The 17,238-nt window shown below is 39.0% G+C and overlaps 1 protein-coding gene across 7 annotated transcripts in view; it reads right to left on the minus strand.

Moving 5' to 3' along the window:
* Positions 1-17,238, minus strand: part of LEF1 (lymphoid enhancer binding factor 1) — a 127,314-nt gene that overhangs the window by 35,421 nt on the left and 74,655 nt on the right. For all 7 annotated transcript variants that reach the window (XM_049630988.1, XM_049630989.1, XM_049630986.1 and 4 more), the window contains exons 4-5: positions 6,629-6,761; positions 274-364 (exon numbers count right to left, since the gene is read on the minus strand). In XM_049630988.1, coding sequence (XP_049486945.1) covers positions 274-364; positions 6,629-6,761 — 224 coding nt within the window. The remainder of the gene's footprint in view (positions 1-273; positions 365-6,628; positions 6,762-17,238) is intronic.

Here is a 17,238-nt window from a genome sequence, read left to right on the forward strand (position 1 = left end):
CCAAAGCCACAAATTGAATCCATAAACCTATAAGCTTCAAAGCAAATGCTACATAGTCATTTTCTACACATATTAGCAAAGGCATTCAATCCATTTCAAAGTCTGTATGTTTTTCAATCTTTCAAATTGAAATGAAATAAAGTTAGCACCTTGCTTGTTGATGTGAAATTTCTTCAACTCTGCAAGTGTTATCATTCATAAAGCTAATTTCCATGAATGGAAAGAAAAACTTGTGTTCAAATGCCTGACTGAAGGTTGCAGGAAGGATCTTACCAGCCAAGAGGTGGGGTAATCTGTCCAACACCACCTGGAGACAGAGGATAAAAGGTAGGGATCTCAGGAGCTGGAGGATGTCTGGACATGCCTGTTCAAAAGAACAATGAAGGAGTAGAGTTTTCAGATTCACAGAACATTTGACTATAAGGATAACAGAAAAGCAATAAAGTACTTTATGCCATTAATACTTAAGGTCTAGCACCAAACAATGTTTACCGGATGCATTTAATTGAAGTCTGTTTGTTAGCTTTTCTCAAGATTTCAAAATGTGAGAAATCACGTCTTAAGATAGGACATCCTGAGGAACTCTTGAAAGAGTAAGTACGCTCTGTGTGACCATAATGAGATTTTTAAATTTTTTAGTTTGCCCTCATTATTTCACTTTGGTTACGAAAATGGTAGACAATTGTTTTTGTGTAGAATGGAAAATGACAGCCTTCCTAAGTAGATGGCCTGCCATGACGCTCAAGGATTAGGTAAATTGCCACTTTCATATTTCCATTGGCTCCCTTATGGACACATAGATTTGGGAAATGTGATACCTCGGAGGATCAAAGATTAATTAGGAATCATCTTCAGCCCCATAATGGTCACACTTGATATGATTCATTTGGTCTCTGCCACTTCAGCTCCAACTAAGCTCTTCATCAAGTTGAGTCCTCTGGGCTCCAAGGTCAAGCTGTTCTGGATTAGTTGTATTCCACAGAAAATGAGAATGCCACCAAATTGTTTCTTGAGCTCACAGTCCCTGGGGTACACTGCCCTATAACTGTAAAAACCACCTAAAGATTATACCTAATCCCAGTCCCAAATGACATCTCTTTGTTTAGATTCTACCTTGGGTGTAGAAAAGAAGGGACACATGCATAAAAATGCAAAACATAAAAACCTAAGATTCGGTGCATTTTGGGGAAAGTGATTCTGATTAGGAAAAAAGCCACAAAAGTTTCTTTATATAGTTCATCTGGCCTACAAAGCCCACTTCCATATATAAGCACACGTTTCCACATTTAACACCCAGATATGCATTCAACGGTTATGTTCAGACCAACATGTGAAATTAGGTGAGCACATGAAAGATGCTCTTTAATTATTCTGTTTTTACTGTTTAAAATGCCTATGAGTTTCATTTGGGTCTTAAAAGATATTTAAGGTCTTGAACATATGGGAATGACTTAAGTGTTGCCTTCAAAGTGGATGTTAATTTGACTCTGAAGTTAGGATAAACTATTTCTCAACTCTCATAGGAAGCAAGTAGGAAGAAGGTTTTTAATCCCTCAACAGCTTACATGAGATTATCTCATTTTTGCTGTTTTTAAAAGATTGTCTCAAATCCCTCCCCCCTTTTTGGCTAGAAATACCACTGCTATGGGTCACAGCGGACCCCAAATTTCATACTCTGGGATTTTTTTTTTTCTTGGGCCTGAGGAAGTTCAGGCAGTGGGGTGAATCTAAGGGAGCCTACAGTGATGATTCGTGACATCGGATTCACTGGGGAGTTTCTCCAACATGCTGCCCCCCACCCCCGAGATCCAGAAACCTCCCCAAATATTAGGGTCTGCAGCGGGACTGCTCAGTTTAAAAAGAAAAATCAGACTAACTCACAAGAGCTCTGGAACCTTCGTGGAAATTTGAGCTTGAAAATCATGACTAGAGGTTACAGACTATCAGAACTGTCTGCTTTAATCCTTTGTTTTGCAAATGGGGAAACCAAGGTGTGGGATGATTAAGTGACTGTTTAGGCATCCGGTTAAGGTACCTACAAAATATGTATTGTCCTGGACTTTTACCCCTGGGACACAGCCATGCGTAACTTGCTGATGTCATCACACATCTAAGCAGACAAGCCTAAACCCTGCTCTCCGCTCTCGTCCACGTTCCAGGCACACTTAGAATGCTGCATCAGTGATTCTGTAGTAGCAGGAGTGATGCAAACGAACACAATACAAACTAGGTTGATTTGGTTTTACTGCTCCAAGGAGAAAGGGGGAAACCACCATTTACTTAGCACTTGCTACATGCTAGTTCCTATGCTGGGTATTTAGTTTGACTGTTTCCACTCATACTTCAAATACCCCTCCTTCTAATGTCTATAGCTCTGAGATATCTTTCTTCCTTGTTGGAATCTATAATGTTTTATTTGTACTTGTAACAGGGTACTTAAGATGGTCTTCATTTTGTTTTATAGTTAGTTTGAGCCAATGATTTTTCCGTGTGAGCTTATATACTGCTTGGAAAAAAGAGACCATGTTTTACCAATCTATGTTCCAAACTATGGTGGTCTCCAGAGGAGGTTCTCAATAAATACTTTTGAATGACTGAACAAATGAACTAGTAGTGTTTAAACAGACCCGTTCTTCATTCGTCAATATTACCAACAATTTTGCCAACCATTATACCAACAAGCACACGGTGTGGCTTAGGCCATTACATGAACAGAAAATGGATCTGTGTTTTCTACACAGCCTATTGTCATGTTAAGATCCTAGAAGTGGATCTCCACCAACTGCTATGCTACTGAAGACACATTTCACATCATTCATTTAACTAATATTTACTAAATACTATGTGAAGGAGGCTATACACAGCATAGCCTTAATGATTTTCTTTTTAATGTTTATTTTTGAGAGAGAGACAGAGAGAGAGAGAGAGAGAGAGAGAGAGAGAGAGAGAGACACGGAGTGTGAGCAGGGGAGGGGCAGAGAGAGAGGGAGACACAGAATCTGAAGCAGTCTCCAGGTTCTGAGCCATCAGAGCAGAACCCAACTCTGGCCTCGAACCCAGACACTACCAGATCATGAACTGAGCCGAAGTCAGCTACTTAACAGAGTGAGCCACCCAGGCGCCCTTAGCCTTAAGGATTTTTAAGCTTTTGTAAGTAACTCTAACAATTACAGATGAAATGATTCTGGAATCAAACTCATATGGATCTATTAATTCCTTTTTTTTTTTTTTTTAAGTTTATTTCTTTTGAGCGAGAGAGAGAAAGCACAAGTAGCGGAGGGGCAGTGGGAGAGTGAGAGAGAGAATCCCAGGCAGGCTCCATGCTGTTAGTGTGGAGCTCAATGCAGGGCTTGAACCCATGAACCATGAGATCATGACCGGAGCCAAAGTCAGATGCTTAACTGACTGAGCCACCCAGGTGCCCCTGGATCATCAATTATGCCACTCACTAGCTACTTATCTTTGAGGAAGCTATTTAATTGTTATTGTTCTTTAAAATCAGTATAGAGATGCCTGGGTAGCTCAGTTGGTTGGGCATCTGACTCTTGATTTCAGGTCAGGTCATCATGAGCTCATGGTTCGTATGATCAGGCCCCAAATTGGGCTCTGGGCTTATAGTGTGGAGGCTGCTTGGGATCCTTTCTCCCCCTCTCCGCCCTGCCGCGGCTCATGCACGCGTGTTCTCTCTCTCTCAAAAGAAATAAACTTAAAAAAAATAAAATCAGTATAAAGATGGAATAGGGGTTGTTGTGAGGAATAAATGCATGAATATACGTAAAACAGAAAAATGCTTGGAACACAGTGTTAAGTGCTATGTGAGTGTGGTTACTTACAAGGATACAATGGGTAATACAAAGACAGATATGTAAAGCCAATATTTCCTAAAAGCTCTTTCTTTCCAACATTTTCGTAAGACATAATGAGAAGAAAATGACTGGTATCAGCTTCCTTTCCCTCTCCCACACCTACAACCTATACGCACACACATACCCCACACCAACACGGTGAGAGAAAGGTAAAACTGAATGTGTTTCCTACTGTGAAACGAACCTAAAGTTATTTTCCTACAAATGAGAATGAGTTCTGCTACAGTATATGTTTATTGGATAGTTCTATCTATGGTTAAAGCATGGACATACTTTTTTACTTATTATTAGTATTTTTTAAATAAAACTAACCAGCCTCCCAATAGTTTTGAAATTAGCAACTCTGGCCTCAGTACCACCATGTTCTAACTAATTTAGCTACATGATATAACTAAAAAGACTGGCAGTAGAAGACAAAGAGAATAAAAGCAAGAGACCTAGTGAGCTTTTTACTTATTTTTTGGTGATGAATGTGACCAAGTGGAATGATACAAACCCCAAATCATGTAAATTAGTTCTTTTTAAACCAAAGTTACATATCCCCAGAGAGAAATGGTGACAAGGTATATAAACTCTTTGCTCACAAAAAAGTAGCAAAACAAACAAACAAACAAACAAACAAAAAACTTTATATTAAGAAAAAAAAAACAAAACACTGTATACAGAGTAGAATGCAAAAATCACAAATTTGGGGGACAAAATAAGAACTTCAGAGAAAATTCAATTTTCTGATCATGCCCACTTGTTCTTTATCTAGTTCTGGAGAGTTTGTTTAAAAAAAATTTTTTTTAAAGCAATGATATAAATTACAATTATTAAGACAAAACAAGATAGGGCAGTAGAAGAGATGGAAACAAAATACAAATGTAACTGGTAGCCAGTCATAAATTTGTCTTTTTAAAAAATAGAACTGTCCTAGGATTCTTGGAAGAAAAAACTTCTGAACCATAATGTGTTATTTTTTTTAAATAAGTGTGTTTGAAAGTGATTAGAATAGGGCCTAGGACATAGGAAGCACCATGTAATTGTTAAATAAATAGTTAAAAACCAAATAAATCACACTATTGGATTCTTTGAGCCAATAGCTTGTTTGAGGCTTTTATATCTATCTTTAACTGTCATTTATAGCTTCATGGCTCCCAGATATGCATCTCTAGCACAGATATCACTCCGAGATGGTGACCTATAAATTACCTACCTTCTCTCTCCCTCCAGATGTCTATGAGGCACCTAAAATCACCACCATGACCAAGGTCACACTCTTGATCTTCCCTCTCAAACTCCACCTTCTTCCTAAAATACCCATCTCACCATACATCCTCAGACCTGTCTTGATGTTTCTTATTCCTTGGAGGTCCTTGATAAAAGGAAGTAGAGGAAGGACTGGAAATGAGGAATAAAACCAAGGCAAACCCGGAAACATCCGCATAGGCGATTCTTACATTTCCTAGGTAAAGGGTACAAAGCTCCACTCAAGCCAAAGTCTGACAGTGACTAAGTCCTCAAATAAGCAGTTTTAACAATGGATGGGAATGAAGGCATTGAGGATGTAACCTACAAGAGTTCACAGTAGTGGAAAAAACACCCAGCCTCTGAGCTCCACTCTTTTTCTACACTTACTAACTTTTCTTGTCCACTATAGTTCAAAGATAAGGCTGGAAAAAAAGGGTGAAATGCCGGTGATGGCAGATTTTACATCTTTACATTCTCTGTTTTCACACAGTTTTATAGGATCTTTTATTTTGAATTTCTAAAGATCCTGTTGAGGTCCAAGTGTGTATGTACATGGAAAGAGGAGAGGCAAACAAATTCATCTTCGACGTATGCTCTAAGCAGAATGGACCAGAAGGCCTGCAGAACCTGAGCTCTAAGTCCTGCAACCAACTCATACCCACACCCACCAGGTTAGAAACTAGGAATTCTGAGAGTGCCTGGGTGGCTCAGCTGGTTGAGCGTCTGACTTTGGCTCAGGTCATGATCATGAGTTCGAGCCCCACATTGGGCTCTGTGCTGACAGATCAGAGCCTGGAGCCTGCTTCAGATTTTGTGTCTCCCTCTCTCCTTGCCCTTCCCCCACTGGTGCTCAGTCTCTCTCTCAAAAATAAACAAATATAAAAAATTAAAAAAAAAAACCTGGGCATTTTGATTTTTCAAACTTCTTATGCGATGTGTTCTTCTATAAACAACATAGAAGCAGAACTGGGTAATAATGTAGAGAAGCAAAACAGGATTCATGTTACTTTGACTTTAACAGAGATGGTTTTATACTTTAATTATTATTAATATCTAAGTTGGTGCTGGTAAATAACAAAAAGAGGATAAAACATAATAAGGACTAAAACCAAAAGAAATCACAAAAGGATGAAAAAGAGAACATTCAAAGTAAAAATCTCCTATGTTGTCTGTTTTCTAACATTTTTCTAACACTACCATCAACACCTACAACTGCAATAAATGAATACTGTAGGGGGCACCAAGCACTGAATTTTTAGTATATCTGTACAATATATTGGTTTATATGGTGGATTCTAGATTTTCAAAGCTGTCACTTTGAAAATAATCCTTTTATGTTTTTCTTCTTCTGTTTTTTAATCCTGAAAAATAAAAGTAGTAACAACAAATCTTTTAAAAAAACTCCTGCCAAACAAATGTATTTTGATCCACCCAGTGACATACAGCAAAGGCACCTGTACAGGCACTCGGTCTGATGAGATGTGGCTCCTCACTTATCGAGAAAGACCCAGGAAGGCAGGGGCTCTCACCTTGTTTGGAGTTGACATCTGAAGGGAGGTGTGAGGGGTGTGATCCTGGAGAAAAGTGCTCGTCGCTGTACGTGATAAGGGGGGTGAGAGGATGGACCGCGTGTGATGGCTGCACCACAGGCACCTTATTTGACTGCAAAGTAACCACAAGGTCAACAGTTAATAGGAACACCTCTCCCAAAGAAACAGTCACAAAATAGCAGTAACTGGGCATTAGCACAACCCAAGAATCATCTCTAGACCTGAAAAATTGAACTCATCTGCTGTACTCATTACACCTTCAGAATTTTTCCATGTTAAATACTCAAGTATATGGGTATCATATACTATCAGTTATTCAATCAGCACCTATGAGACTTAGGTTGATTATTATTTCGTATTACATAAATTTCTGTGCATACATATTTATGACCTTCTGGATTATCTCCTCAGGTTATGTTCAACTGTTCAACCCGGAGTTACTGGAGCAAAAGTCACAAACGTTTTATAAACTCTTTTTTATTCATTACATATGTCTGCAATAAAAAGGCACTCAAAAAACTGTTCAGTAAACAAATAAATATTACCAATTTGAAGGTCAAATTTTTAAACAACCCAATCAATATAAATTTTCTGTACTGATATCCCCTTAGTGTATATAATTTGTAAGTCTATAGTTTGTACATCTTACAGAACCACATTACAACACTTTTTTTCATGTCTTATAGCTTTGTCAATCAAATATGACTATCCATTCATTATGCTTTAGCACTACTCGGTTCGTCTTCAGGTTCTCTAGTTTCTACAAGTTTTGACTGATAAAAGGGAATTTCTAATCTTGAGTTTAACTGCATAACGGGAAATGTGGCCTGAAAGAACACTTTAAATTGTTAACATTTTATATGTCTTATATTAGCTTAAAAATAAATTTTATTATTGAATTTGGAAGTCTAAAATTACATAATAATATTTTTAAAGATTCAGGTTATTTTTTGGGCTGTATCAATTTGAAATCTGGGATCTCTTTATTTGTTTTAAGTTTAATCCCCCCACCACCAAAGGAAGTGCTTACTAAGCAAGTAATGTAAATAAGACTCAGGCAGTTTAACCTGATTAGGGAGATTGTTTTTGATAAACTCTACACTGCCTCCCCCTGCCCTTGAAAAAAGAAAGTAAACTCGATGCAATTATATACATGCAAAATATGTTTCTGGTTTTAAACTTATCCATTAATTACAGCAGTCCCAGGAAGATCTCAATTTTTACAAACACTACAGTAATAAGTAACTTGTGATTTAAGGGAAATAAAATACAATGAATTTTGAATATTCACTAAGTAACTAGTTCAGACAGGTCTTTACCAGTTTGAATCAGTGAGATTTTTACTGTGCTATAAACTAAAATACATGTGAAATCTGTTTCCCCAGAAGCAAATATCTGTATTAAAAAAACATATATTGAGGAACTACCTGACAACTGCACAGTATAAACTGCTTAAAATGTGGGTCCATGTTGAATGGTTGAGAGCCCTATAACACACTTGCTGACATACACACTAATTTTAAATTTGGTGTTTTTGTTTGTTTTACAAATTAGATATAAAAAGTATGTGGCTCCAACGGGAAGGACTACCCTCAGGAAAATTAGGAACAATTATCCTAGTAACACTTAATTCTCTTTACAGCTAGTAATACTAATTTTCTATACCCTATCATTACAACCTCCACCCAAAAAAACTTATTAAAAAAAAAGGGGGGGGGGAAATCACGCTTTTTTAGACAATGACATAATTTCCATACTAGATTTTCCCTGTATGATCAGCTCCTGTCTAATGGCAGAACTTGCACAGCTCGTATAGCCCTGGGCATTTATTAAATAGAGCACCATTATCAAAGCCCCATGCCTTTTCTCTATATACCTCAGCACAGACATCTATGCATATAAATGTGTGAAAGGTTAAAAAAATGTTTCAATGCTTTTCAAGTGTTAATGATGCAGTTTGCCAAATACACAGAATGAGCTTCTTAAATACAAGGAATTTAGAATGCTACAGGAGGTGGGGTGGGGGTGGGGATAGAAGGATATCATTACAAACCCTTTTTAAAATGGAAACAAAAATCTCAACACTCAAATGCTAAAATGAATACATTTCAACTCCACTAAACTGCTTTGAGTCTCATTTCAAAAGTCTCATAAGAAACATAATTGCCAAGCAATCTACAAAGGTATTTTCTTGGAGTGCTTATAAAGAGTAAGCATTGCAGAAATCTTCTGGAAATATATATATTTTGCATGCCTTTCTTATTTCCAGAGCACCACCTTAAGGAACCTGCATTAGCAGGCAGCATCTTCTTAATGTCTGACCTATCCCTCCAGTCATATAGCTCAGAATCTGGTGCCATGAATTTTTGCTAAATTATGCTATCCTTGCTCTCCTCTTAATTTTACGGTTTTCAACACAGATTTGCTTTCCTGTGGGAAGAAGATAAGAAGCTGAGGATTTTAATTTAAGCTCTGGCCTTGTCTTATATTTTGCAAGATGGATAGTGAAAGCAGTACTAGTAGGTGTGTTAAAGCCAACAAGGATTATGTCCATTTTTGTGGCCAAATAATAAAAGCAATATGAAATCTCAATAATATGTGTGAGCACAATTCTGAGGTTTGTATTTTGCCTCCTGCTGACCACCTCCACTATGTATATAAACGGATCCAACCCCTATGCTAGACATCACCAGCTTGATCACGTGTCCACAGCCCTAAACTGTGGGCTTCCTCTGATAGGAGTTCTTGTTCTCTGACACTGTATGTACACACAAGGCAAGAACCCAGGCAGTGGTACTCTGTTTAAGTTTGAAGACAGATAGTATGACCATTCTTAATTCTAGTCCTCTAATCTCCAAATACCAGTGTGGTGTATGTTGTGGTGGGGAATAGGGGAGGAACAACCATTTGACTAGCTAGTCAAAAGGACAATTTTATGTAACTATATTATAATGCGCGGTTATACCTGTATATGAGGGCATATGTGTATATTAGTTAAACACCTAAAATGTGCCAAGCGCTCTTCTAGCACTGAAGGTCAAAAGAGACAAGGTCCCTATTCTTACTCAGCTTCCTTTCTAGGTAGGGGCCTGGGAGTGGGGTGGGAGTATTGGAGACAAAGAAAAAGTACGTAAAAAAACAAAACAAAACCAAAACAAAAAAGATAGCAGCAAGTACTATGAAGAAAAGGAACTGGGTGATAGGAAAGCCAGTGTGTATCTAATTATATGCCTTCATATCATGTTAAAGCTGTAAGAAACCAAAATTTCATTTTAAGATTCGTACTTTCTAAGACAAGAAGCTGAGAAATAGAGGCCCCAGGAAATGGATGATCAAGCCACGACTACTGTCAGCACTTCTATAATATAGCCTTGCTCACTACACAACTGCAGTGAGACAGGGTCGTAATGCATAAAAAGGGAATGGAAACCCCTGGGTCACTACATACAGTGGAATCAAGTAGTAGAGAAACACCATCTTCCCAGCTCCCACTCTATACTGGGTACTGTGTACCCAGGACCTCACTGAACAGAACCCAGGTCTCCCGACTCCCACTCTGGTGCTTTTCCCCACTACACATCTCCCTGTAAGGTAGAGATGAACGGTAAAAATCACATTGACTCTTTTTTCATTCGTAGGTACAGTCAAGCGCATTCACAGGTACATTCATTGGTACATAGGTACATTCACAGGTAAAGTCTTAGTTTCCAGTGGAAAATCACCAGGTATTTTCAATGTGTGTCCTTTGTTTCATTAACCCGGGGTAACAGCACCCACTATTAATCCCATCTTTATGAGATAACCTGGCGACCTTGAGACATCCTGAATCTTCCACTGCTGCTCAGAGAAGTTCAGAAACTTGTCTAGGCTCACATGGCAGTAAGTGGCTGACCGAGGACACAGACTCTGATCTTCCAACTACATATTCTTTAATCTCAGGCTGGTGAACAGAAGACAGGTAAGAAAGATGTTAAGAGAAGGTACCAGAAAAGGGAAAGAAAATATAAGGGGCGTGGGGAGACTCTAGAAGACAACTCTCTCACCTACACTCCGCACCCACACATGGCTATCAGTAGGAAGCCTGCAGTCTTTTCCCAAGCTTGGAAAAACTATCAGGCCATGCTGCCTACCTAGTGCATAATAATTATTATGCAACTGACACAAGTGCTTACTGTGTGCTAAGCATTTTATAGTACCTTTAAAGCAGGTACTATTATTATCCTTCTTTTACAGGTGAGGAAACTGAAGCATAGTGAAGTCAAGGAACTTTCCAAGGGGACAGAGCTAATAAGTGGCAAAGCTAGGTTCAAATGCAGCAAGTCTGGCTCTAGGGGCCACGTTCATTACCACCACACAATGCAGCCTCCCCGAAGAGCCAAGTTCATAAAATCTTGGACACTGAGTTGACCATCTGGGCCATACCTGACAGTATGTGACATAGATGAAATGACTGTGTGGTCTCTGTCCCAGGCACAGGAATCACACCAGACAAAGAGGCACCTCAGGAGAAGTGGTCAGAGCTGCAGAGACTCAACTGGCGCCTTTCTCTCCAGGACTGGAAAACATTCCAAGGAAGCTAGCTTGGCTGCCACCCAGGCTGGTCCTTGCAGGTAAGGACCTCTTTGGCATCATAGCCAATAAAACCCACACCTCCTGTGGACACGAAGTGGGTGCCACTTAGGGATCCTGAGAGCCACCCCCAAAGCAGCGTTCCCAGAAATGACCCACTCACCGCTGGCAGTAACTCAAGCTGCCATGAATGTTGTCAGCCTCCGAGGATGTGGTTCTGGGAAGGACTAAAAAGTGGTTCAGCGCCCTCCTGGCTAAAGCCGTGGGCCTGCTGGTAAGAGCAGGAATTGGGGGAGAAACCTGCTGGTCTAGTAGCTTGTCCCCATTCTGCACATCCCCAGATTTCAACTAAACCCACAGTGCAAGACCTGGCTGTGCATAAAGGCCTTGAGTTCCATTTCAATTGGCTGTGCATTTTATCAACGATCCTGCTGGTAATAACCAAATCCAGAGAATATTAACATTCCACCAACTTACTAAGATGAGGCATTTCATCTGGCCTCAATTTTTATGGTGCGATTTTACTTTTTATTAAACTCAAGAAATCTGGTCCTCGTGGAACAGAAGCCATGTAATTTTATATTGTGTCTTCCCCTCCTCTTCTGAGAAGCTGAGCTTCTCAAGCTTTCCCACAGAGGAGCAGATTTAATTTACTCCAAAAGGAAGGATACAATGGTTTTCTTGCATCGACTAGACCTCAAAAGTAACACTTTTTGCACTGGAAATCTCCTAAGCTCCACCAAAGCTAAACACCTGATTTCTGTCTGATGTGGCTTTCAAATCTAAGACCACTGCTGGCTGTGATGCAGCAGCTTTTTAAGGTAACAGTTAGGGCCTGGGCTCTGAAGACTTCCTGAGCAGGAACTGGTAAGTTCTAAGGTTCGCAGGACAAATATTCTTGAGCCCGAGTCTGGTGGCAAAGGGACGGTCTCTCTATTGGACACCCAGAATGTTTTCCAAAGAGCGGAAGGAACGTGTCGTAGGGGAAGGAATTAATACGGATTAGACACCCAGTTAAGTGCTAGTCATTACGGCCATGTCTGTATATTCTCTGGCACTCATCCACATAAGTGGGCAGTTTCATCTCTATGTTTATAGAGGGGAAGGCAGAGTTCTTTCAGACACAGAGTTAAGCAATAATTAGCTGAGAAAGGACTTGTGCTGGCATTAGTTTGACACCCAAGTCCCTGCTCTTCTTGTTCCACACGGCTTGCTCCTCGGCTTCTCTCTCCATCTCGGTTGCAAACTACCCTGCCAGATGAGTGTGGCCTGCAACGAAGCATCTGGACAGGTAACAACCACCCACGTGGAGAATAATGGTGTCACCAGCAGGTCTGCAGCTACTATTTTCCTAGTTCTCCAGATAGTGGTGATTTCTATATATTATATCATTTCGTCTTGGAATCACCCCTAAGTTAAGTGTTATGATTTTTGTTTTACCGGGAAGAAAACCAAGGTTCTGTGAGGGTAAGGAACTTGTACAAGATCACACAGGATGTTAACCTCAGGACTGGAACCCCGGTTGGTGACTCTGAAGTCCGCAGCTTGTATCCCAGGGAACCAAAAGCGGACAGTCCTAGCATTCTCTGGCTTCCAAGTGGAAGAGATGAGCAATAATATAGTTTAATATTCAAGTACATGGGCAGTGGAGGCAGAGAATTCACATCCCAAACATTCATATTCACTTGGGCACTACACTTAGGTAATTCACTTAATTGTTCAGAATCTGTTTCCTCATATACAAAGTGGGTCGAATGATACCTCATAGAATTAAGGCATGGATTAATGAATAATTCACATAATATATGCTCAATAAATATTTATGGAATGGATAAAGGAAAGAAGAAAGGAAAAAGAGGCCGATTAAATGAATTACTCCGACTCCCAAATGTTTAAATTGCTCATCGCTAAGACATGGTATATTTTAGAATTTAGACTGGCTTAGATCTGCTGTAGCATTCGTGTACACATAAGTTTGCTATGTGCTTGCTTTGTTTCCCTTTTTAGACTGTAATTTAATAGATAATACAATTTTAGCCCATTCATTTGAAAAATCTCTTACATGGGTGATGGGCATTGAGGAGGGCACCTGTTGGGATGAGCACTGAGTGTTGTATGGAAACTAATTCAACAATAAATTATCTTTAATAAGAAAAAAATAATAATAAATAAAAAATAAAATAAAATAAATGAAAAATCTCTTACAGTAGTTCTCAAACCTTTTTTCTCTCAGGGCACTTAACACTCTTAAAATTCACTGAGGATCCTGTTGAGCTTTTGTTTGTGTGGGTTTATCTACAAACACTTATCACATTAGAAATTAAAATGAAAAATTTTTAAATATTAATTCATTTTAAAACGACAAACTTATGTTTGTTGCATGTTAACAAAAAGTATTCTTCTGAAAAGTGACTGTTTTATAAACAAAAATACACGGGTGGCATTGTTTTACATTTTTTTGCAAATCTCTTTAACATCTGGTTTATTGATGACAACTGGATTCTCTTAACTGCTTTTGCACTCAAATTTCCATCTTGATATGTTATTTTGGTTGAAGCGTATGAAGAAAACCTGACCTCGCACAGATGTGTTGTTGAAAGAGCGGTATTATTTTCGTAGTTTTTGAGATTATTCTGGAACTTCTTTGATACTATACTAAAACTTGACAAGTGGTAGTTTCTGAAAGGCCATCTGCAATGTAGAATCAAAAACCATACCTAGATACTTTTCCTACCTTACATTAAAATCCACTGATCTATCTTGCATTTTATTTAAATTTAACCCTGCATGATTTTGTAACATTACCCATTGGTCATTTGGCAAATACGGGTTGACTGAGTTGAAACATTTCATTACACAATATAAAAATCGCATTAATATCACCACTGCTCTCATCAGAAACCTTTAAGGGTTTGGGAAGCTATGTGGCCCACAGTAATGGATACAAATTTTCTAAAATTCTAACTTTTGCTTGAAAGCTCACATTTTTACCACTGGCAACAAATGCTGTTGATTGTTTTCACTAGAGAGAGACCCACTTTGCTCATTTGTGAGAAAATATCTGCCAAGTACCAAAGCTGGAAGAACCATAGTTTGTCAGGTATGCATTCGAGGGTCAAGATTTAGTAAAATTAGTTAATTTTTGCTGCTTCATCCTAGGTGACAGTGGCAATTTTTTTCTTGGGAGAGTGCTGTGGTACAGAATTCAATAATTTGAATTACTTGTGCTATTACTGGTACCATTTGGAGCTAACACCCACCACTGCTCCTGCACCATCAGTGCAAACGTCAACACGTCAACACGATGGAAAAGACAAATAATGTGCTAGTGCTATCATGAGGATAATGACTTTATGGACCCACTATCTCAGGGAGCCCCAAGGCTCCGCAGACTACACTTTGAGAATGCTGCCTACAGCACTCGGACTTGTACTACAGAAAGAGTGGATTGTCGACGATCAATGGTAATAAAGTGAAGAGTATTATGTCAGTTAAGTTGAATTCAGAGAGAAAATGACTCATGGATTATAATAGGGAATGTTTCCATGATATACTAAGCGCTCGTTTTTTCACCCCTCTTGTTTGCTAGGATTCTGAATGTACCGAATCAAGAGAAATGTGGAAGGCAAACAAACAAAAATAATATATGCCACATCCTTTTAAATGGCGTTTAAAAATTTTTAAATTCCTTTGACTCCTTTAATTCAAGTCAGTACAGAACGCCAGACTTGTGCTCTTTCATCAATTTTGAATTATTTTCGTCAAAGGGATTGTTGATTTACAGTAGCTGGGAATACAGATTTGTACCCTTTGATGCTAAGAAGCCTTCTTCAACTCCCTCAGTCACACTCATCATCTGCACTGCACTTCCAGCCCCTTGGACCGGACTCTTCATGTATTTATTATACTGTACTGTTACTATTTGTGTATCTGTTTTTTCTCACTAGAGGTCATACCGTGGTGACTTATCCCCAGCATCTAGTGCAAGTCCTGGCAAAGCTCAGCCAGTCAATACCTATTTCTTATACTTCTAATTGTCTGAATGAGGCATTTCAACACTAAGAAGTCAACCCCTTTCAAGAAAGAATTTGCACCTCCACATTTCAAACAGGGATTAATCCTTGCATGTTCTACTGCCGCATAAAAAATTACCACAAATTTATTAGTAGCTTGATGATATATAACGATTCATTATCTCATGGTTTCCATGGGGAAGAATTCCAGCATGGTATGACTGGGTTCTCTGCTCAGGGAATCACAGGGTATTGGCTGGGCTGAATTCCTGTCTGGAGGTTCTGCAAGATCATTTCCGTGTTCAATAGACTTCAGTTCCTTGTGGCTGTCCCCATTCCCTTGCTAGCTGTCAGGTGGGGACCACTCACATTCCCTAACAATGTATGCCCTCCATTTTAAAGCCAGCAATGGTGCATCAAATGTTTCTTGTTTTGAATCTCTGACTTCCTCTTCTATGCAGTGGAGAAACCTTTTGGCTTTTTAAGGGCTCATGTGATCGCTTCAAGCTTACCTCCTAATCTCTTTTCCCTCAAGTCAACAGGGACAGTGGGAGAGAAGGAGAGGGGAGAGACAACTATGATAAGCTCAGGGTGCTGCCAGACCTATATCATCCATTAAGACAAAGATAACCCATGTAACCTCATTGTTTCTCTTGTTTACAAAACATTATTACCAATTTAATCTTTAGCAGATAAAAATGAAGTGTCTTCACAAACATTATTTGGTGTTTTAGTTATTCTGATTACACAATAATGTTCCGAGGTTCAGTTAAGTTTTGTGTTTTTCTCCTCTTTTCTTTTTTTATCCAGGGGCCAATGTCAAGAGTATGTTACTCACATGTATCAGAATTGACAGGTGTTGCAGTTCAGCAGGGAAGAGACAAGGGTTAGGATTAGCACATCTTCCCCTTCCCTCTTCCTAATATCAGGGAAATTGGGGAGAACTACATGCAAGGAAAGGCCTACATTAACTACAGGGTCATGGCTTTAGGAATGGAGAAGGACAATCACTAAACAGAGTTGAGGGTCCAAATACATTTATTTTGAAGAAATTTTAAAAAATATTTGGTTTTTCTCTCCAACATCAACATGTCCGATTTTGGCCTATCATCTTATATTTAAGTGCAACTCTTCTATTACAAGGTTATGTCCAACCTTAAGCTTTATTTTACTTTAATAATCTGACCCTATAGGGTGACTAGCGAGTCATAATTGTCTTACCATTTATTAGTCACTAATAATGCACTGAATGCTGTATGAAATAAACATGGTAGAAATGAAATGAATCAAAGAAAGATCATTAAAAAGAGAGAAAGTACAGGTTGCAACAGCTAAAACCCGGATGCATGAGTGAGAAAGAAGAAGGAAGAGACATTCACTGAGTATTTACTATATTCTAGGAACTATGAGCTATGCTTTTATACCTGTGCTCAAGTTTATTTCCCCATTTTCAAATGAGGACACAAACCCAAGGCTCAGAAAGACTTAAGTTTTGCCCCAGGTCACACAGGCTAGCCTGTGAATGGTTGAACGTGGATCAAATACTGAGTTGTCTTATCCCAAAGAGCTGACCTTTTCACTGTGAACAGCTAAAAAGAATGGCAACAAAAAAGAATAATTCATTCTCGGAGCCAAAAGGGGACCCACACTGGAGGCTCTAGATAGAGGGACTAGGGTTGAGGCTGGAAGCTGAGAGAAGATCAGAGTAAAAGAGAAAATGACTTCTAATTATGTGAAGTTGCAACATCCTACTATTTGACTGATTTCATACCTCCTCCACTACATCCCTAATCCTGAGTGCCTGCCTTTAATATTTGTGTTAAAGATTGCCCTTTGTCCATGTTAAGATTGTCCTTTGAAAATAGTGAGAAACAACTACAGTTATTCAAGATTAGCAAACAAACCAAAGAACAAAACAAACAGGTTTGAGATTTACTGTGCTAGTGGTGAAATATTACAAGTAAGGCCAGAGAGTGTCTAGGCTAATTCAGAAGTAAAAGGCCTTAA

This window comes from Panthera uncia, chromosome B1 (genome assembly GCF_023721935.1).
Source record: "Panthera uncia isolate 11264 chromosome B1, Puncia_PCG_1.0, whole genome shotgun sequence".
In the NCBI taxonomy this organism is placed as follows: Eukaryota; Metazoa; Chordata; class Mammalia; order Carnivora; family Felidae; genus Panthera; species Panthera uncia.